General features: G+C 39.4%; 1 protein-coding gene across 3 annotated transcripts in view; it reads right to left on the bottom strand.

The window, feature by feature from the left end:
* OGDHL (oxoglutarate dehydrogenase like) overlaps nucleotides 1–23511 on the bottom strand; it is a 48093-nt gene that overhangs the window by 665 nt on the left and 23917 nt on the right. For all 3 annotated transcript variants that reach the window (XM_030951601.1, XM_030951602.1, XM_030951603.1), the window contains 14 exons: nucleotides 22919–23098; nucleotides 22412–22540; nucleotides 21861–22040; nucleotides 21441–21593; nucleotides 19989–20091; nucleotides 19249–19377; nucleotides 17103–17253; nucleotides 14911–15038; nucleotides 8547–8725; nucleotides 4827–4898; nucleotides 3890–4015; nucleotides 3201–3273; nucleotides 1007–1170; nucleotides 304–458 (listed from right to left, as the gene is read on the bottom strand). In XM_030951601.1, coding sequence (XP_030807461.1) covers nucleotides 304–458; nucleotides 1007–1170; nucleotides 3201–3273; nucleotides 3890–4015; nucleotides 4827–4898; nucleotides 8547–8725; nucleotides 14911–15038; nucleotides 17103–17253; nucleotides 19249–19377; nucleotides 19989–20091; nucleotides 21441–21593; nucleotides 21861–22040; nucleotides 22412–22540; nucleotides 22919–23098 — 1922 coding nt within the window. The remainder of the gene's footprint in view (nucleotides 1–303; nucleotides 459–1006; nucleotides 1171–3200; nucleotides 3274–3889; nucleotides 4016–4826; nucleotides 4899–8546; nucleotides 8726–14910; nucleotides 15039–17102; nucleotides 17254–19248; nucleotides 19378–19988; nucleotides 20092–21440; nucleotides 21594–21860; nucleotides 22041–22411; nucleotides 22541–22918; nucleotides 23099–23511) is intronic.

Genomic DNA, 23511 nt, shown 5'->3' with positions numbered 1-23511 from the left:
AATGAAATCCTTAAAATGACAGAATCTTAGACAAAAGAGAGCTAAGTGCTGGGCTAGTAGCAATAAATACAGACCTAGTTGCTACTGATCTTCTTTTAGATCTACAAGGAGGAGCAGTATGTGCATCTTATATTTGAGAAATAGTAGCCTAGATTTTTCCCTCCTTCACCCAAGAACCCAGACTCAGAGGTTTTGATTTGTGAAGAACCTGACTTACCCATAAATACCTGAAAACAATCCCAGCCAAATTTAAAAGCAAACACATCAGCCCAGGAGACAGAGTAGTTGTTTAAAGTCTCATACCAGATGGGTCGAGTGCGATTCACAATAGTGCGAAAACGAGGTCTGACATAATCGTAATATCCACTGTTTTTGTGCTCCTCCTGACACCAGACTAGATCAGCAGTTGGATACTTATCAAGTTCTTCTTTCAGCAAGTCAAAGGGGAATGGTGAGATCTGGAAAAGGAGGGTAATAATTGTCAAGGCTTTCTCTTATGTGGTATTAGCCCATGGTGAGTCATTACTTTTCCATGGAGAGTGACTCATGTTTCTCTAATTGATTTAATGCTCAGCAATGAGTACACAAGTATTTTATAGTTGTGTTAGTATGAACAGAAGTAGGTTATAGTCCAGACCACCTGCACTCCTATGGCTTTTTTAGTGAAGTAGCTGTAGCATGTCCTTTATCAGTGAATGACAATATAGCTTCAAAGTGCACTATTCACAACAATTAAACCTAGCAGACTGCATATACAAATTTAAGGTGCTATCAATATTGTAATCTTAACTTTTCCAGAACAACATAACAAAGTGATCAAGTCTTCTGGATCTCATTGTCCAGTATGCAATTGATGTTTTCCTTCTTCACAAGCCCACGAAGGATTAGAGTATGTCTTGTAAGATGCTAAGTACTAGAAAAATGCTATCACCATCCATTCTAGGAGGGGTCTACTTAAATGCACAGAAACCACATCACCATGTCTTCTGAGGATCAGGGAGCTCACCTGTTCAAGTCTGGTTATAGCTACTTGTTTCTCCAGGTCTTGGTTCTTTCTCTCTTTCACAAGGTCATAGTAGACTTTTCCTGTGCAGAAGATCACTCGCTTGACCTCATGTGGTGCCTGAGCTGCTGGCCCATTCTCAGGAATCACACGTTGGAAAGTGGTACCTAGTTGGAGCACAAATTAGAAAAAATGCCCTCAGTGGACCTGACATTTCAATAAAGCAGCCCAGGAAACAGCCCTTTAGTCCTTTACTGAGCAAGCAGCAGGTTGCAGTGATTGAAAGGTTCTCCTGCCTCTCTGGTCCTACCTTTCACACTGGTAACTTGGCTAAAGTGACTTTCAGCAGTTCTGCTTCAAGAAGTTAGAAGATTTCCAATAGTCCAGTCTTTCACTACACTTAATAGACAGAATCATATCAACAATAGACTGTTTTTCAGCTTTGTGCTGTGTATTACATCTTTACTTTTAAATTGGTTGGGCACCTCAACTTTGCTTCCAATTTGGGGTTTTTTTCCAGAGAATCACCTGAAATATTCTCTTTCTTCTTTCCAAGATTATCTCAACCATGTAACATTAATACAGCTTTACAAATTTCAGAATATTCTATAAAAACAAAACAAATATCCGCAATACAACTAAATCTGGCAACCGCAGAACTATTTACCCAAGCACACAAATTACTGCTGTATATTTGATTTAAACTTCTGTTTGAGAGCTAAAACAGCAATAGCCAAAGCAAGAATTAGCACAGAGCTGAGCCATATGTATAAATGCTAATGTACAAGTACCATTTCAGATGCATATCTTCACTGCTACCACCTCCCAGGAGTACAATTTGCTTGGGATACTGGAAGAGGGACTTGATGATCTAAAAGATCCTTTTCTTTGCTCTCGTATATGATTGAGTAGAACTATTTCCACATCAAACAACTGCAGGGCAGCAGACAGCAGCTCAACCTCCTATTCTGAATCAGCACACCCCCTTACCAGGAGAATAAGCTCCTGTTTGAATCATTTATCTTTGGGAAGAAAAGCAACAGCACAAACATATCAAAGAAGAACTGATTTATATCAGAATTATCCTGTCCCACTGAACAGCAGAATTCATCATTTAAAAAGACTGAATCTGTGCTTCATTGGGCCAGCTGGAGTCAATCTTCCTCTCTCTCAGCTTTCTATTAAAAGCAGAGCAGAAAGGGTTAGCTCAGAATCAGAAACACTTTACTAACTGCTGTCCTCTTCAGCAGAAACATGAAAGTATGCCAAAATTCAATGTTAATTTGGAGTTTTGCCACTACTGAGGTTAGCCTGAAGTAGAGGGGACTCCCAAGACAAAGCGACAAATCTCAAAGCCTACAGAATTTCTAATCTGACCCATTCTACAGAGCTTTTAAACAGTAATAAAAATTGCAAATGCCTTTGCTTGAGAAGCAAATTTTACACACTTACAAAAATAAAAGAATACAATATTTAAGCACACTTATACAGTGTAAGTTGCTTTTAAAAAACTGAGCAGTTGCTCTCTTCTGACAGCAGTCAAGACCCTCACTGGAACTGGAGAGAGACCAGCACACCTATGCCCACATTCTCACTCTGAACAGTCACTTTAATCCTTCATTCATGTCACTGTATTTCCTGATGCCACTCCAACACAGTGCAAGGCAGGACAAAACCATTGCAGTCACTGTGTATCTCTTGGTGCTGATGGCATGCCAACAACAGTTCTGAACTCACTGATCTCACTTTAGATCACTGGTGTGACACAGCAGCCCCAAAGCACTGTAACAAGAACTGGGCACATTATTCTTCCAAATGGGCCCAGTGTAATTACAACCTAGCCCTCAGTCATGGGGGCAAGAGGCATGGGCAGGACAAAGAACAACTACATTTTTATATGAAGAGAAAAAAGGCAGAGGGACACAGTAGCCTCTTGAGGAGAAACTCCCTGCAGAGATGGAAATGGACTTACCATTAAGTTTAAGGGTTAAGGTTATGAGATAAACTTGTAAAAACTAAGAATCTATATATGAAAGCAAAGTTTTCAGCAGAAGTCCCTGCTAGCCCTGACTATGGCAGCTCCACAGGAATTATGCCAAAAGAGAAGTCAAACTCTGCAGAGCCAGAGCAGATTCAGAGTCTGACATGCAACTTGGTACAGCTAATTATTTCCCCACAATATTTTGAGGTGACCTACCAGATACCATTTCATCAAAACTGGATTTAGCTTCTGGATGCCTCAGCAGTGACTTGGGTGTCAAAACAATCAGCTGTAAGACAGAAATTTTTCCAAGAGCCAGAAGCTGTTTTATCGTCATTACACATGCAACATTTGTAACACTGTGCACACAAAACCCATAAACTGAATATGATATAGAATAAATTAGTATGAATAGCAAACACAGTAATTTTTTTTTCCTGTTTTGAAAGCCATGAAAGTTTCAAAATTATTCAGAAGATTTAGGTAGCCTACTCTTTTTACAGGTTCTCAAAACTCACTGGTTTTGCTTTTTTTGACAACAAAATCAAATCACAGGCTATGAACCAGAAAAACATTCAACAGTTGTATCTTGGGTCTTTGAAGTTCCAGCAATTAGACATGCAGATGATAGTTCTGCAACCTGTAAGCTACATCACTAATATCTTGAGAAGCTCATCTGAAGATCTGCATAGCCAGATGGAAGCAAAGCTGAAAATCAAGTTTAAGAGCCATGGTAAATCAGAGCTGAGCTTCTTTCCATCAAACTGGCAACTACAACCAGTGTTCAGTTAAGGTTTTTTTACCAGAAATCTTCATTCTTTTCAGCAGTGTGTCATATGCAAAGGCCACTCCTTGTTTGATGGCTAATTTACCTGGAATAATCAAGTCCATTCAGGTAACCTTACCGGCTTTCTGAATGGCAGCAAGATCTGCCTTCGGAGGACATGAAAATAATTGGCTGGAGTTGAACAATTCACCACAATCCAGTTGCAGTCATACAGTTGGGAAACTTCAAACTGCTCAGTGAATTCCTGAGAAAAACATTAAAGGCATTAGAAAAATGTCTGAAAGATCAGATAAAAGGCTTGAAAACCATCCTTCTATTTCTGACTCTCAGAAACTCCTTTCCTCAAAAAATTTATTTAGCAGCTCTCAGCTGAGATTGTTTTATTGGCTAGGGAATCATCCCTACAAAGCATCCTTTCTGTTTCTATTTCTTCCTAAATATGCAAATCAACATGAAAAGTTTCCATTAATTCAGAAAAGATGAGAAGTCCGGGAAGGAAGACTGAGAAGGACTAGGATATCAGCAGGTGGAAGAAACAAAATAGAACTGCTTTGAAAGAACATTAAACTGTAATTCATTTTTTCAGTGTACAGTTGGTTTTCGCTCTTTCCCATCCTGTAGAGCTCTGTACTTTATCTGTAGAAGTGAATGACCAATCTATGAAAGTCTTAGCCCAATCAAAATTAGAAGTTGCTTATTTTCATGCTCCTAGCAGTACAATTTAGCTCCACTGCAAAGAGCCAGGCTAGTGTCACTTGACCTCCTTTAGAAATTGGCTGGAGACACCTATTTGCAGTACACACAGCAGTATAAACAAGCAGGATCACTGGGCCCTGAGGAACAGCCATAAAAAGATCATGCTGCAAAAGATTAACTGTATGTGATCTCAGCTTTGTAATGAGCAGCAATGTTGCATACTTCCATTACTTTCACTGGGATCAAGTTAATGTTACACCAAGACTTGAAGCTGAATCCTATCCTAACCTAGCTAAAAGGATGCTACTAACAGAAAATCTTTGGGATGTGAAAAGCAAGAAAAGGACAAAGTTACTTACTGGATAGGCATCAGAATCATCATTGCTCATCTGCAGAAACCTCTCAGGCCTGGCTGATGAATGCTCTGGACCCTGGTAAAGGTATCATTTAAAACAATGTTAAAGAGCCAAATGAGCAGTTAGACATCAGTCTAAATCACTCACTGCATGAGTACCTCCTGTCCTCTCTGCACCAGCTGCACACCTGCCCCCCAGCCAAAGGCATCAACAACAGCAGTGGGAGAGAGGACACACCACAGGACAGCATTCCTCATCTTCTGCTTTCATATGAGGTTGGGTTATCACATGTATTTCCAACATTTCTACCAGCTGCAAGTGATTTCTACCCTCAGACTAGCTGCGCAATGAAGACCACTGGAAAGGCAGTGGGCCCATGTGGGCACAACAATCACCTTGCTAATGCAGAGCAAACAGGAGCATGAGGAATGTCAGGAAGAGAAGCACTGGGTGCCTCAGAGAACTGCAGTGACTCACTCTTTGTGCATGCTGAACAGGAGCAAACACAAAGTTAACTGCTGACCACTTTTGCTGTATTAGCAACAAAAGCAGGCACAGGATCTGTCCTACTGCTGTTCACTGTTCTGTACAGGACCAAATACTGAGATGAATGCTTTAGCTAAAATGGATCAAAATACACACATGCATTATCTGCCAGACTAACCTATGATTAATTTCTGCCTCCTCAGGAGATATTTTATGTTCTGTCATTACTGAATACTCCCATCCACTGTCTCACTAGCAGTACCCATGGCAATTACTTAAATTGCACAAATGCTGTTAGCTCCATTTTACATTAACCAAAACATGGATGCTGGCCACAGAAATTATCAGGAATAAGGAATGTTGCAGAATCTGTTGTTTTTCCTTTTCATGTCTCTGTTTATAAAGGATAATAGAAAGTTATGAGGAGTGTGAGAATGCAACGTGCTTTTTTATGTATTGCTATTTCTGACAGCCTTGGCTTGTTCAAGTGACAGGTGCCCTTGGGAAGGGTTTTCATTTCACACACAGCTGTTAAGTATTTTAACCCAAAGACAAACTATTACACTTCTCAACTCTCTCCATGTCTCCTAAGCTAATAATGTTCATAAAGAGATTTCTTCTTTATATGGCTATGTCTCATAGCAACTTCCTCTATTGGAATCTTAATTCATGAACTCCAAAATCAGTCATTATTCTGAAAACTGGTAGTCCCCCTTGGCAGAACACATCCTCCTTCCTAATTCCAAGTGCAGGATTCCAGATGCATAGGAGGGACACAAAGGTGATCCAAGGACTGGAGCACCTCTCCTATGAAGACAGGCTGAGAGAGTCAGGATGGTTCAGCCTGGGGAAGAAATGGCTCCAGGGAAATATTTTACAGCACCTTACAGTACCTAAAGGGACCTGCAAGAAAGCTGGAGAGCTACCTTTTACAAGGTCAAGTAGCAATAGGACAAGGGGGAATGGCTTTAGGCTGCAAGAGAGCAAGTTACAAGGAAGATAATATTTTGATTTGATACAAGGAAGAAAATTTTTGCTGTGAGGGTGGCAAGGCACTGGCACAGGTTGCTCAGAGCAGTTGTAGATACCCTGTCCCTGGAAGTGTTCAAGGCCAGCCTGGATGAGGCTTTGAGCAGCCTCTGGCCTAGTGAAAGGCTCCCTGCCATAGTGAGCAGGTTTGAACTAGATGGTCTTTACAGTCTTTTCCAACAAAAACCATTCTATGACTCCATGATTCAATCTACTTCATGGACTAAGTGAATTCAAAGGAAAAAAAACATTCTGTTGGCAACAAAGGTATAACACAAACAGCCTAGAACTGTGCCTTGTATCACTGCTCCTTTAAATTCTGCCTCCACTTTTGAGGTGCCAAATAATCTGGTCACAGACAGGAAAGGACTTGAGAGCAAGGAGCAAAGCTGCACAAAACTGTGTGCACAGTAGCAGCACAGTTTATTGTAGCACCTCTGCTGTTCACATCTGTTTGCTGTAATCAAATCCTGCACTAAGCATGGCACACAGAGCACAAAACCCAGTGCTTCACAAGCACACTGCAATCAGTACACTGGGAACAGAGATGTTACCAGCAAACAATTACAGGAGAGGCAGGTGAGGCTTTCCCATCACTCACACATTGCCCCAGCAACAACCTCAGTCCAGAGCCTCAACGTTCACATCCATCTTCGGTTTCTGTGCTGACACCACCAATCAGACTGCCAGCAACTACTGCGTGGGATGGGGTAGGGTTTATCTCTACTGTGACCACCTATCCAGTGAGACCTATACTGAATCCATTAGCTACTTTCAGATGAGTCCCCAAGGAGCCATTAGGCTGCAGAGTCTTTCAATCACAGCCAACTTGCCTGTGAATGCATGACCTAGAGGTGAAGGGATCCATATCCCATTAAGAATCCTTCCCCAAACCATCTTGTCCCCAACACTGTATGTTATAGAAAGACTAGTCCTCCTGTAATGAAAAGGTCCTCTAGGAAGAGAAAAAGATTTCAGCAGCCTGGTGGGATGCTTAAATATTCCAAAAGCAGCTGACACTAGTAGCAAAATAAGCATGTTTCAGAAGACCTGTGCAAATCTTCTCTGCCAAGTGGCTATGGGAAAAGAAAAATTAAATGTATTCTAAGTAGCAGAGAACCAGCCCCTTAAACTGAGTGCTTCCCTGCAGAGACCACACCTCCTGCTGAGGGCTCATTCAGGTTGTCCCCTCAGGATACAGTTAAAAAAATTAATTTATCAAAACCCTTGTGAACAGCATCAGACCCATTATTCTTTAAGCACAATGGATGAGGAAAGCCATTCATAACATATGAATGCACCCCAGTGTATCAGGACAGGATCATAATTGAATGGAAATAAATGAAATTGTTTGTGAGAATAGAAATGACACAGTTTGTGGTGAAAAGGTCTAAAGCATTTGTACAGATTGAGATTGCCACTGTGGCACATACTATGCTTTTTAAAATAGAAAACTAGAAACATACCTGCAACAATTCATGAAGGTTAATGTATTTGAAAAGGAGAAAATTAACCTTGCCTGACATGATGCTCATGTAAACTTAAAAAGAACTTAAAATATTTGAAGAACAATTCCGCTGCTGATATGAACTTCATGTATCTTTATACATAGGGTGTGCCCACGCCCTTTCCCTGTAAGACATTGTCTAGTTCCTCCTACTAGCCCCCAAAGAAAAGACAGTCAACAGCTAGTAGAAACATTTTCCTTTTTAGAAAGATGAAGATTTCTTATTATATCAAAATTGACCAAGGTCAATGATTTTTGAAGAAGTTTTAAAGTTGATTTATATCATTTCATAGCAAAAGAATTTAGTGCAGAGTTTACAGAGATATATTTTATGCTGAATAAAACCAAGCAAGCACTCTTAAGACATGAATTTTTTTTCTTATTGTACACTGAAAATGCAGCTTTCTGGGGAAAGAAGGCAGTGTCTTAGGGAAAGTTACCAAAAAAGAGAGGGGAAAAAAAGGAAAAATTGGGGGGAAGTGGTATATGCCACTAACAAGGACACAAAGCTAACAGCTCAGAAATATTTCTAAGGGTTTTCTGGTTTTCACCAGTCAATCTATCTGAATTCTTCTCATAACACTGAGGCAGCCCCACATGCTTAACAGCGCCTTCCTCCCCTGGGATCCCCAAGCCCCCTTAGGCTTTTCCAGCTGCAGAGAGGGCAGTGCAGCCAGCCCTCCCCTGGGGCACGTGCTCACCATTCCTTCCATGCCGTGCGGCAGGAGCAGGACGATCCCGTTGTGCCGAACCCACTTGGCCTGGCCGGAGCTGATGAACTGGTCTATGATGCACTGAGCCGTGTTGTGAAAGTCCCCGAACTGGGCCTCCCAGCACACCAGTGCGTTGGGACTCGCCATAGCGAAGCCAAGCTCAAAACCTGACAAGCAAAGAGGTAGGAGAAATAGAAAATCAACAGATTTCCTGAAAATTCTGTTCATTCATCACTAAAAATTAAAAATAAAACCAACCCAAAATTACAGCATGAACTGGATTTTTGGAGCCCCGTTATAAATCATGCAGTTTTCAACAGTACCTTTTCCAAGCCTGACTTCAATCCTTCAAGCTTTTCCTCAAACACTTCAATATCATAGGAGTTGTTAAAGAAATTAAACCCCCTCCCTCCTCTCCAACTTTAATATGTTTCCCTAAAAGCTCACTACTATCTTCTCCTGTAAAAATGCACTTACAGCCCAGTTAGAGTTATTTATTAATTTTAATACTTCCACAGCCCTACACAACATTATCATCTGCATATGAGAGGGGGAAAGACAGACAATTACTGGTGACATCAATTTTCAGTCTACAGACATGATCCTAGTCTTCAGATCTTCCAAAAAATTTGAATATAACAGCTGCATGGCAACACATCTGGGACTTGGATAAAAAGTCCTTTCTGAGGCAGGGCTAAGGACCTTTAGGTTTCTGCTTTAGTGTTAAAGTATTTGATCTCTGTTCATATTTTCCTTTGACCCTCTGATATAGCAGAGCCTCGAGTGCTGAATGAACTGTACTCAGATTCTTCACCTATAGTTTGGAGTGATTATAACCAGAAAGGTTAAAGCTCTCAGTAAAAAGCAGAGCTATATATCAGTGCTCTGGGTGTAGAAGTTCTGACTGAGGCAAAACTGATTCAATACACACAGAGAATAAATATTTAATTGATAGATACATTTCAAGTTGAAGCTCTACACAGAATATAATGATCTGGTTTCAAATACAGAACTCCAATATGGGAGTTCTCTCATTGAAGCTTACCCCAGCAGATCAACTAACTTTTGGGTCTTCATAGTCTACTCCTTGGTAATTCCAACCCAGTTTTTCATTTACCATCCCTAGAGCAAGAAATCTTTGAGTCACTTGGCTTGTGGACTACTGATCTCTGAACACTCCATCCATGACTCCAGCAGATGCTCATGGTCCCACCAAAAGGCAACTGATACCTTAGAGGCCAAAAAAAAATCCTGCCAAGTCAGACAGACTGCCCTTTGTCTGTGAGTGCCCATGACAGGTCATTACCAAAGAGAATGACTTTTTCTTGCCTTGCCTTTGGCCTGACTGTCTGAACAGCCCTTCCTTCAGCCTTTCCTCCATCTCTGGCCTCCTTGTTTGTGTAATTCCATGGTTCTTAACACAATGAAAACAAGGGAAAAATTTACACAACTCCGTCAATCATATTCCCAAAGGTATCTGAAAAATAGATTTCCCTAGATAGGCTTGAATCCCATTCTAATTTTACACAAGCATTAAGAGACCATTTCTACTGATTGGGTGACATGGTTGAGAAAATATGCAATATGTTCAAGACTTATTTGTGTATATGCTGCTCTCTGTAAGGGTGGGGTAATCTAGCTTTTAGAGAAGCACAAACTGAGGTCTTGACCACTCAAGAGTTATCAATAATCAAACAGTGCTTTTCAAAGAATATGGAGCTCAGTGCATACTTAAAATTTGGTCACAGCACACATATAATTCTACTTTGTGTATGAAAGATCATCTCTAATATTCACATGGAAAAAGGAGTATAATTTCTCATTTTCTATCTTGTTGACAACTTCACAGTAATCTCTACAGGGTAAAAATGTTCTAGGTGAAGCTGCATCGAAAAATGTAATCTTAACACAGATACCATTGGCAAGCTTTCTGACAGCGGTAAAATTGTCTAGGAAAACATATCCAAATGTAATCTATACATTCTGATTAGTATTTTGAGAAAAATGTTGCTGAGACTACTATTTCATGGCACATGTGTCTGTGGTATACACATCTTTGGTATACCAGAACTCAATTTTCCACCAGGGAAATGACAATGAGAGTTACTAAATTAAAACTATTCCAATCATTATTGTAGCAGTGGAATAGCTTTAACTCTTGATAGACTAAGGAGTCTGTGAAGAATTACTACTACTACCTTCATGGGGAGAAAATTGCTTAAAGAAGATCTGAACTGCTAAATTTAAAAAAAAAAAGTCCTGATGGAGAGAGATCTAGACAGAGGTAAGATAAACAGCCCAGGAGAGGGTGAGGTGTTCTCTTGAAAGGGAATTGTTTGGGCGCCAGAGTCAAGATCAGGGAACGTGACCTGAAGTAGAAAGTCTCCTCTGTTCTAGAGATGGGACATGAACTGCAGGGGAGCAAGTTTCTACTCAGGTCCCTCATGAGGACTGAACATTTCCTTGAAATCCTGTGCAAATATTGTGGGTTGAAAGGATTGACTCTTACACAGCTAAAAACAGAGAACAGGTTGAAGCTGTGAAGAAATCCAAATTCAGGCAGCAAAATAACTTTCAAAGAATGTCAGGTAAGGAATCTGCACACCCAAAGGGTGTTGGAGAGCAACCAGCCAGCTCCAAACAGCAGGCAGCTGCTCAGGGCTCAGAGCACACCAGGGCACAGGGAACCAGGAACCAGCACAGCAGTTCGGAAAACTTCTACACTGAGGAGACAGAGGGAAGAAAAATAGACAGCACTTGATTAAGGCTGCAAAGCTAATGTTTCAATTGCTGGAGTTCATTATGGTCCCTAGATGACAGACCTTGCAGAAATGCTTGTTTCTATTAGTCCAGTGCCTGCTGTGCTCCCTCACTGTTCTTCTGCCACTCTGGCACAGAAAGAAGTGTTGTCAAGCCAAGTGGCAGCTTACACAACACACTGTGCTGTGTTTTTCCCTACAGCATTTTCATGATTGTCATAAGACTAGCTGTTTTTCAATTAATGTAAGTAAGGCTACAGCCATAACTTAATTCAATATGATTTTAAAGTGACTCAGGGCATGAATGTTAACTAATGGTTAAAAGGGATTATCAGTACAAGGATTTTATGTCAGAATGAAGAAAGGTTCAAAGACAGATTTTTGCTATCTTTAACAGAAATTCTAAGCACAGGGACTACAGAGGGATATGCATCCTTTCACAAACCCAAACACAGCTCAGGACAAAGTGAAGTTAGTACCCATCTGGTGGCTGACTCTATTGAACAGGGAGACTGATGCCTTCTCAGAACTCCATGCAGATGTAACCAATGGTTACTAAAGCCTGTTCTAGTTCCTAACACAATTTCTCACAGGTATTTGTATTTGCTACCCCTAACTTTAAAAACACATTGTTCTGACTGAGCAGTAATACTACATATTCCATCCTAGGTGTGTACTGCAAAAAAAAAATTGACATTAATACCTGTTTTCTTCCTTTCACCTTTTGCTTAAAACTTGACTTTTTCCCTTGAAAAAACTGTACTCCAAGTCTCATGGTTCAGGAATTTCCTGAACTACACATAATTCCAAATCTATCTTGCCTAATATTCCTTGAAAGGTCCCAGTATGGAATGCCCCAGCCCAAGATCTCTCAAAGGCAGTACTGAATCTGACGAAGAACCCCACCTCTTGGATAGAGACTCAACACTACACATTCTGAGGGCTGTAAAGAAAGACAGGAAATCCTTTCAAGTATTAAAAATATGTTGAAGAGCTAGAATAGAGCATCTGTAAGTTACTTTTGTTTTTCTCCTCTATCCTAATCAGCAAATAAGTTCAGATAAACATCTTTTGCTTAAATGACTTCTCACAGCCATGACTTACACTTCCAGATATTCAGTTTCAGTACAAGGGAAAAATTATAGCAAGGCAAGTGGACGCACAACTAAATGATAATAATCTGAGTATAGCTAAAAATAGTAGACAGAGGATGTCAAACAAAATTATCAGAGGTTGTTAAATACTCTAAATTATCAGAGATTGTTAAGTACTCCGATTTAATGCCCAGCTTACACCCACTCCAGAGTTTTCTGTAGGCAAAACATAAGCAGTAAGAACTACAAGTGAACAAGAGTGACTTTGTTTTCTTTCTAAGTGAAATCAGTCTTGCCAGAGTATCATTTTAATGGAGCAGCGGCTCCCCAGGTGTTCCTAAATACTTGACTATAACTTGGTGCAAAACTCACAGCTCTGAACAGATACCAGCTCTTGGCTTCTATACCTGCCAAGGAAATAATCTGTAGTTATATCATGCTGGGCTGTTTAATCCATTTTTATTTAGCTCTCCCTCACAGAAACTAAAGAAATTCCTAAAATGCTTCTGAGATGCTGCATGTTAACACAGTCATAAATAAATTCCTAACACTTTTTCACCATTTTTTCCCTTTATATTATCTCACAACTCTCCCTACAGCCACCAAACACTTCAGTGCACTAATTCTAAACTGTTTCTTTTAACAGAATTAGATAGTGGAAACAGCAGTTAGAGAAAATAAAGTGTTCAGGGGTTTTGGTTCTCCTGAAGAACCAATTCCAGGAGATGCAAGCCTTCACTTATTCTTCCATGTATTAAAAAGGAGACCCAGTGATGTTACCAGCCAAATAAATATAAATTCTGATAGCTCTTCTTTGACTCAGAGCCTTAACTAGAAGAGACATGTTCACACACTGCTGCTTATCCCAAAAAATGTCTCTCTATGAAGGCAATACACAAGAGTAAACATGTTGGGAAAGGTCAATAAATAAAAGCCAGCAAAAGAGAGAAAACTTCATTATAAAATCACTTCAACACAGAACATGGCATTTTTAGTTTAAAAAAACCCAACCCAACAAACACACAGAAAGCCACATCACTTATCAACTATTTGTACAAATTTAACCTCCTTTACTGTTAGAAAGCATCTCAGACATAAGGGATTTAAAGTTCTTGAAAATTAAAAGTATCAATATTATTTGTTTTGGAGAACCTGTCATCTCATCTGCTGAAACAGAAGTGCACAGAAATGGTATTCTTGTTTTCAGCATACAAACAAGACCCTATTTTACCCTACTGCTTGTATTCAATGAATTTTACTAAATCAATTTTCACCTATCTTTTGCTGGGTAAGGTGGAAGGGCAATAGCAAGCAGGATGAGATCGAGAAAGAGAAAGAAAGAGAGCCCACTTGGTTAGTTCTTTAAAGAATGCAATTGTGACAGAATTGCCTTCACACCATATCAACACTAGGCTTCCTTTTGAGGTGTTATTTTTTAAACAAAATCAATTTCAACCATATCCAGACATTTGTCACTTCTTTTGGAATATAAAAAAAACCAAATCCAGAAATCTATGACCCACTTACCCACGAGTTTTGCAGAAACATGGTAAACAGGCTCAAATTAAGAAACCCCAGAACACATGGAGAAACAACAGGAAATTGGAAACAATCATCCTCTGAAATTAAGTTCTTGAATTTTATCTATGCCAATTATTTTTCTCCCGTTTATACACATCCTTGCTTGCACTCTCCTATTTAGAGTTCACCATTATATGGTTAGCAATACAAAAAATGTGATTCTGTTCACACCAATTCTGCCACAGAGCTAGCAAAAATACCTAAAAAATCTGGTCTTCAGCCCATGCTCCAACTGTACAGTTTTATACCACTTTAATTTTAATATTATTAGCAATGGGCAATATGTAGAATTGCAAAAATGACTAAGTAACCAAATATTTCTGAACTTTGAAACAAGCAGCTATCAACTACCACCTTTATCTACTACAATGTTTCAAGTTTTTCCTTCACACGATATTTTATTATCCATAGGATCAGTAATGCTTTTGATAAATTATTAGATGTATTTGTTTTGTGCTCCACATTCCTCTTGCCACCCTCATCATGTCAGAGTAAGGTTATCCATTCTCTGTGGCTGAAGGTAAAATAATTCACTATGATTAATGCTATCACTAAAAAGAATTTGTTTTCTTGAAATAGCACATTCAGAATAGCAGTTCAGATAAGGCCGGGATGGATTTTTTATATCTCTTTGACAAAGTGTCACTGGTTTTCTTGTCAGTTCCTCTTAAGAAAGAATCAGGTGCACATTCCAGCACTGCCAAGATCAGCAATAGCAGATGGATGCTTTTAACTGAATCCCAAAACTGTAAAATGTGGGGATGCTTGTTTAAGGGAAGCCAGAACCTGAGAGGAAGAGCTTTGATACCTGTTTCATACATGACCATTTCACAGCTTTTTTTCCCCACATTCTTTTCCTTGCTGAGCTCTGCTTGCTGTCCAGCAGCCCTAGCAAACCCCAGGCAGATGGAGACGTACCCAAGACCCCATACTCAGAGAGGGAGCTGTTGCACACGGTGTAGGGGGCCTGCTGCTCCCACAGGTGATTCATGGGAACACAAATTCTCTTGTCAACTTCTTGATCATGAAGCACATGGTGACGATGGCTGCAAAGAGTTGTTGGAAGAGATTTATTAGCCAAGAATTGCAACTTTGGGCTTTAACAGAGCTATTTTCAAAGCTAAAGCAGGAAAATTGTGGTCTGGAAAGCAACTAAGCACCATGGTTATCTCTGCTACACACAACATCCTGGTCTGGTTGAAGCCATGGAAATGCAATCACATGTCTAAATACAATTGCTGCACTGTAAGGACTTTTACTGACTATCCAGGCTTCTCAAGCACTCACAGAAACTGAAAATATCTCATCACTAGTAGAGCTGGGGAGAAAGAGAAAAGGATGGGGAAGTTGTTGCTATAAAACAGAATTATTAAAGAAATTCAAAGGAACAAAATTGTTATTAAAAACATTTCCTTCCATCTTCTTCACAAATTCTAATATTTTCCTTGAAATAGGCTGTTGTTTGTCTTTGGAAAAAAATGTGATCTTCAGCATTGAAACTTGAAGGAGTTGTATCCTCTTTCCCACTATTTCCACTCACATGCACCATTTACTGTTCTCTAGAACACCATTAATCAGCATTAGAATAGGGCACCAAGGAATACTACCAAAACAGAGATGACTGAAGTAATTACTGCAATCCATTAACTCTCTGAGCAGACTGAGTGAATCACACCAATATGTCCAGCTTTACAACCACTAACATCAGGCCAGTTATTGTACTGCTAACAATACTGTGTGTTGTAGAGCTGCGACACTGAAGTCTGAATCTTTTTGCACTTCCCTTTGCTATAATGAATGCTAGCAAAAGAGCTCTGAAATGTATCTAGAACTCAACAATATAAAGCCAGAAAAAGACTGAACCCTTGAAAAGCAGCACGGGGATGGAAGTAGAGAAAAGGGGGAATTCACACACCAGGCAGCTGTTTGGCAGAAATCATTTTTGCCACTGTAATTTTGATTTTGTCATTAAGCCAACAACACAAAACCTAGGTGTTAAGCTTCTTGAGTACAAAGTTTTGTGTTTCCCTAGCAAAAGGTGATTAAGATGAGCATAGACGGCCAGCCAGAAATATACAGACATACAATTTGCACATGTGCAATTGTCAGATTTACTGACAAAAAACCAGTACAGAAGGATGTTCCCCCTTCCCTCCACCCTCAAGAGTTTGTCTCCAAGAGAAGGAGTCTGGTGCTTCTGTCAGCAGCTTTATCTAGCTTCTATCCATTAATAGTGTTGAGGACTGAAACAGGAAGATAAGAAACCATCACCCTGAAAATTGAAAGAAAGAACTATTTTCTAGACATGACTTTAGAAGCTCCAAAATAGTGAAAGCACCCCATCATGTTGTTTTATTATGGCAACAGTATATTCAGTTCTTCCCAAACTCCAGCCAATAATATACCAGAGAAGACAGGCACCAAAATTTATTTCTCTCTTCTGCTCTTCTGCAAGCATTCACAATGAAGCACAGTGGAGCATTCACCCCAGGAATTGGAATCACTTCAAAAGGTTTCAATTAAATACATCATTAACATTTTACTCTACAGAGAATCAGGTAAGGCAGCAAACTGTACATATTTTACCAAGTGATGAGATCCTGCCTTCATAAATGCCCCATAGGCATTAAAAGTCTCAGTACAAAGGACCTTATTTCACTTTAAAAGCCTCACCAACTGGCAACATGTTTGTTCACAGGGTACACAAGTTCCAAACAGTCACCACTGGAACTTAAGAGACTCAGGATCTGCTGCAGCAAGTATCCTCTCTTACTTCCCAGCAATTAGATGGAATGCAACTGCATTTCTTCTTAGAAAGCAGGGGGAAAGATACCATTTCTACTTTGCAGCAAGAGAAGGTAGAAAGTGCTAAATGCTAAAATGCTTGTTCTGGCTTAAATATTATACTTTAAAATGCTGCTTACAGATACATAGGAATTTGATTATTATTGACTGCAAGAACCTATAACATTCTGATTAATGCTGAAGAAAGAGCCCCAACTTCCCCCTCCCTGCAGAAGACCTTATTTTTTAAACAAATGCCAGGCTGTTTCTTCAAGTGTGGGACTTCAAGAGTTTTAATACCATTTAACAGTTATCTCAGTACTGACCTGAAAGTACCTCTCTCCACGTCCTGCCCACTCAGTCGGACGTGGATCCCTTCTTTGAGGACAGAGCCAAAAGCCATGTACTCTGCTAAGGCCCAGTCAACAAGCCTGTTCTGTGTCATCTCTGCGCGGGCTTTCAAAATCCGAGAGAGTCCTGCATTGGAACAAAGATCAGAAATTAATGGATCTATTGCAAAGAGATTCTCTGTTCACATTGCATTCACCATTCTCCTTCCTCATTGCCTAAACACAGATACCAAATCAGGTCTACAAACTGTTTTTCTAGAACTGAACTGCTGGCAAAATAAAACAACTTGCTTCCTGAGCAAACAGTTGTGTAATGTTCATACCTTCTGTTGGAAGAAGTAAAAGGCTGACTGTGTCAGAAACTACTGAGGACAATTAAAAAGACCCATGGTGAATTTCTTCTTTCTCAAGATTTATTTTCCCATCTCTAACATCAAGTACTGTTTTACAAGAGACTGAAAATAGCAATTTGGTTTCTGAATTTTTGTCTTCCTTCCTTTCCTCATTTTTTATTGGCATTTGTTTTATTGCACTTCCGGAGATGTTATACAGTGAAACAGGCTGGCCTGATCAATACTATGAATATCATATAAATAGAAAAACTATAGCAGCTGCCAATGGATTTTCAGTTGGCAACAAATGGCTGACTTTTCAGTGAAGATTTTATAACCTCGTGAGCCAAAACACAAGTTACAACACTGGCACTTTCAAAGGGAACAAAACTTCACAGCTGCACACAGGCGCTTCCAGCTTTGAGGCCACAAGTCTCCTGTATTCACTGGCAATTGACAGCATCTTATTTTCACATCTGCACTGATGATTTTGGTAAGCTGTCCCATACATTATTTTCCCCTATTTCCCTTTCCTTACTTTCCACAATTTTACAGAAAAACACCCCTCTTCTTTCCACATAAAATTCTCACTGAAATTGCCTCATTTTAAGTTAAAAAAAATCTTGAGAATTTCCCCTTTAGAATATACTAAAATTTGATTTAAAAAAATAATCTTCCCATTGTTTCTTTGCAAGACTATATGATAATAAGCTTTTTCATTCTAGTGAAAGGACAAAGTATATCAAATTTCTGTTTCACTCCCCTTCTGTTTCTCCACAAATTCTCTCTCACAAGCTTTTAAACTGCATAAAATAATCTAGCATACCATAATTGTCTTGAACCATAAATCTACCTTATATACTGGCAAGTGTTCCCTAGTGTCAATGGTTAATCAACTTACTAACAAGAGACCAATTTACCTTTTAAAATAGAATGTCTAATACTAAATTTTATTGGGCAACTACAACTTTTAATTTATCAGTGTCACAACGAAGTGCACAAATGTGCAGAAGAGTTAAATTTATCCATTAATTGTATCTGCTCAACAAGCCTGTAATTAATAACTGGGAATGCCCCACCATCATTACTTGTGTTTCATTTCCCAAAGGAACAGAAACACATAGAATATTTACAGAAGACAAAACCTATTCTTTGATGGATGACTCCAGAGAAGATTAGCTTTCTCTGTTTAAAGATTTTAAAGAGGAAAAAATCTCTTTATTCCTTATCGTTAGTATGTATACTACAAGTCAACAAAAGCAAAAAGATCCCTAAACAAAGGGTCTCCATGCTTCTCCATGGAATGAGCAGGTTATTGTTCCCAATAATTGCTAGATTTCAACCTGCTCATAAAATAAAACTATCTCAGAACTTTGACACACTGTTGGGGCCCCCCAGTGACACAGGCACTTACTGTAATAGATGCCAAAGTGAGGACTGAATCTTTTCAGAACAAAAGCTAAGACTTTTGGGAAAAAAAGCAAGGACTTGAAGAATGAAATGAGTTATTAACTTAAGGTTGCAAAGAGACTTCTACCTCCCTCAGAGGAAAATCTATTTTAATGAGGTATGAAACAGAAGCGGTGTGATACTGAAAGAATATTGTACTGAGAACAAGCAGCAGGAACTTAAATGTCACATTCTCCTCACCCATGGAGTGGAAGAGTCAAAGTAGAAAAAGTCACAGGCATTTTCCTCTTTGAGAAATGGCCCAAGAATAGCTTCTGTGCAGAAATACAAAACTGGAGCAGGACACAAAGCTAGGAGGAGACACCAAGCCTTCAGCTGACCTGAGTGTATTTTGAAGTCTTCCACTGGCACTGAGCTGGCAACGTTGCCGATGTGAGTGAGCAGCTCCTCCGAGATGCCCGTCGGGGGACAGGACATGCTCTTGGGCTCCCCATCTGCGTTAAAGAAGCCTGCAAGGACAACGTTGGTGACATGTTCAGGGACTGCTTAGGAGATATGGATATTACCTATAACTTATTCAACAACTCAAGTGACATACTAAGCAGCAGATTAAGCCTAGCTCTTTCCCTTTTGCTGGGAACCAATAATTTTGATTGTCTGCATGACAACAGAAGCTGATCTTACAGGCACACAATGATCTATTTTGTTTCTGCTTTCACTCCTTGTGAAGCCCAACTATGTGGGCAGAGGCTGCCAATAAAAGGCATATGGCACCTCAATCCCTCAAATAAAAATAAATAAATAAATAAATAAATAACATGAGACATACTCCTTCTTCCTGACAGCCCAGACAGTTAACAATACAGGAAAGCCTCTTCTCTGCTAAACTGGAAAATGGCTTTTTCAAAGTCACAGCTTACTTTGCACATTTTTTAACAAAAGCATTTATTTCAAGTTGATCTGGCAGAATGCTATATTTACTATTAACGGGCAAATCAAAGGTCACATATTCCATTTTAAAGGAATGTTGTCTGATAAAATCTATTTGAATCCTAGATTTTGGACTCAAAATAAAAGCATATTCGGGTAACACTAGGATAAGTGAAAGGACACCACTTACCAGGCCAAGGTGAATCCAGCCAGTGCTTGATATGAAGGATCTTCTTATCCTTAGATCTAGTATATGCTTCTTCACATATTCTGTCATACTTTGCAATTTCTTCCTGTAGAAAAGAAAGGTTTTAAAATGAATAAACATAACACACTCATATCTTACAGATGACACCTCTCATTCAGCATGACAATACCAGCTATTTACCTCCATGAGAAAATTTAGTTACAATTATACAAAGAAATAAAATTAATTTTATCTAGGATCAAACTGCCTTCTGGAAACATGCTTACACACATTACTCTAAACAAATCATTTCATTGGACAGGTGTTACAGAGGAGTGTACCAAGAGCTGAAGCTGCAAGCATTGCTCTAGAATGAGACAAAAGCGAAATACCAAATATAATTTACAGTCATACTTCTGATCAAAATCATCCAACTCTCATACTCCTGGGCTACAAAAGCCACTAAAGTTTGGAAAAGAAGTCTCCAAAAAATTAGTCTGTCTGGGAGAGTCTAGCAAAGAACCTGCTGGCCACACCCCTCAATGGCAACAGAGAATGCCATATTCCACAGAGGCAAACACCTCTGCAATTCTGGGTGTTTCAACCCAGAATCACACTGAAGTTATTGAGCTAGCTAATCTTTAAAGGAATTAACAGCAATGTTGAGCTCAGTCTGTGCAGCCAAACACCCATCCAGGATCCTGTCACCAAACCCCATGGTGCCTCTACTGGCACTCTTTCAATAAATGACTCAGAAAAGGTACTTTTGCATGAGCTGTGATGCTTCTTATAGATCACAGAATGCAACTACACAACCTGCTTATTTTCTTGATCTGCAATATCACGTCCCTACACCTTCTCAGAAGGTCCATGAATGTTTCAAGGCTCCTCAGAAGGTTTCATCTGCACTCTAAACACCCATTCTCAAAAAAATTAAGGTAAAGACCTAACCAGTTTAATACAGATACCAGACTCTACACTTCACCATTCTGGAATACTTCAAATGATCTCTGAACTTGGTTGAATTCTTGCAAGAAAACTAAAAGGTTAAATTGATTCTATTTCATCATGGCTGGACACAAGCCTGCCGAGGTTATCAATATGGAGCTATTAACAGGAGTGTTCAAATAATGTCTTGCTGCTGAATCAAGGTTCTAGAGATGAAGAACTGCTGACAAATGCTTCTATTTTCCAATGTTCTCATTTAATCACCTTCTCCCTCAGAACTGAAGCAATTTTTTATGAGCAATATATTTTAATTACTTCAGAGCAGTTCCAGTCCTTTTGTTACAACAATAGTATTTTACATGAAAATCCAAGCCAAATTGAATCACAAATTGTCAAAGGGTAAAGACTTATCACAGTAAGGAAGTTTTCAAGCAGGCAGCATACAGTGACTGTTGGGTCTTTCTCCTTACAACTCCTTAGATTCCCTCTAAGTCTGCTGGCATGTACCTCAAACTCCTGCAGTGTCACAGTCCCATCTGCAATCAGTTTGTCAGCGTATTTCTTCAGCACTGGCACCTGCTTATGGATCTGCTTGTACATCAGAGGCTGGGTGAACATGGGCTCATCCATTTCATTGTGCCCTCTCCTACGGTAACAAACCTACAAAGGGAAAGATTGCTTCTGTTGATAAGGAAAAATGTAAAATGGAATAGTTCCATTTCATCATTTTACAGAGATTTTAAGAGGTTTATTGTATAAAAAACATTCATGGCTTTTTGTTGGCCGGTTTGTTTCTTGTTTTTTTTAAATGAGGAAACTAAAGGCCTTTAAAATCAAATATGTTTCTTGACTGGACCTTCTAAGCCACAAAAAAATAAAGAGTAGTACATAATGCACAGAAAGAAGAGTAAAGAAACCAAGACTTACCAAGTCAACAACCACATCCTTGTTGAAGGTGTTTCGCCACTCTGCAGCTACGCTGCACACGTACATCACTGCTTCAGGGTCATCAGCATTCACATGGAAAATGGGAGCATTGACCACGCGAGCAACGTCCGTGGGGTACGGAGATGAACGGGCCATACGGGGGTCTGTGGTGAAGCCAATCTAAAAATTCCAGAAACTTCCATTAAAATACTTTGGCCACCTCCCTCTGCTCTATTTTGAAGTTTGCAATTAATAGCTATTCACACAGCAACAGAATCAGCTTTTCATTTTGGCTAGCTAGCTTCTTTTCACTCCCTTAAAAACCAAAGCAAACCTAATCCAATTAGGTACTACAAATTGAATAGAATACATGCAGGTGATAAAATATTATCCACTCAAGAGCTGCTAGATACTAGGATCATTTTCAGAAACATCTCAACCATTCTAATAGCCAGAGGGGGAAAGGAACCCAGTTAATAACAAACAATAAGAAGAGATAGATGGGCAAATATTCAGCAGAGAAGTTGATTGCAAAAGGCTGCACTTGTTACCTGGTTGTTGACCACAACGTGGATAGTGCCATTTGTGGTGTAGGATGGGAGGTCACTAAGATGAAATGTCTCATAAACCACTCCCTGTCCTGCAAAGGCAGCATCCCCGTGTAATAATATGGACATCACCTAAGAGGGAGAATTGTACACACATACCACACATATATTAGAAAGGAAAACTGCAATTTGAGCTTCTCAGCAGGATTTCTTGGCTCCATATTTTAGTAGTGTTTATAAAATAAAACAGCAATTTCATAATAAACCATAAATTGCTCAGCATTCTGCTGCCTTTTCTCAGCTTGCAAAGGAAATAAAGCTTTAAGCCTACTTCCCAAAGTTACCCTTGGGGTCTCATGTCAGGAACCCTACCTAGTTCAACAGGTGATATATCCCTTTTGAAGGAGGAAAAGTGGAAGATTCTGTGATATGAAACTACTGGCAAACTATTTTAATTGGAAATAGTATGAAAAACTACCATTAAAAGTTACTGTATTAAACAATCTTTACCTTTTTCCCTGCTGTATCTCCTCGATAAAACTGTTCAGCTTTTGTTTTGCCTTGCACAACAGGATCAACTGCTTCCAAGTGAGAAGGGTTAGCCATCAGGGACAGAGTGATTTTCTTGTTTGTTTTTCGGTTGATCCTCTCATGGTACATTCCCAGGTGGTATTTTACATCCCCAGATCCCTAACAAGAAAGACATAATCACAATTCAGGAATGTCATTCAGACCTGTTCCATCTGATTAACTCGGCCTAAAATTTGTGCTTCAGCCTGAAAACTGCATCTGGTTACCTGAACATCAGTGTGCACTATGGGTTTGACACCATAATTTCAAACTGGGACACTGTTCCAATTCTATTATCTTACTATTGTCATCAAACATTAGATAAATACTTACAGCATATTAATACTCTGTTCATTCATATACAACAAAAAGAGATGCTTAAAGGTTATGAACTCTGTCAAATGGAACTTATTTATCTACAGTCACTCCTGAGAGACCTTCTGCATGTTAGAAGTATAATATAATTTTTAAATTTGTTAAGAAATTTCACCAAATCACATTCCTCAAACTAGAAAAGAAGGCATTGCAGCTGA

The sequence above is a fragment of the Camarhynchus parvulus genome, chromosome 6, assembly GCF_901933205.1.
Source record: "Camarhynchus parvulus chromosome 6, STF_HiC, whole genome shotgun sequence".
Lineage (NCBI taxonomy): Eukaryota > Metazoa > Chordata > Aves > Passeriformes > Thraupidae > Camarhynchus > Camarhynchus parvulus.
This window is presented reverse-complemented; position numbering and strand designations above follow the sequence as displayed.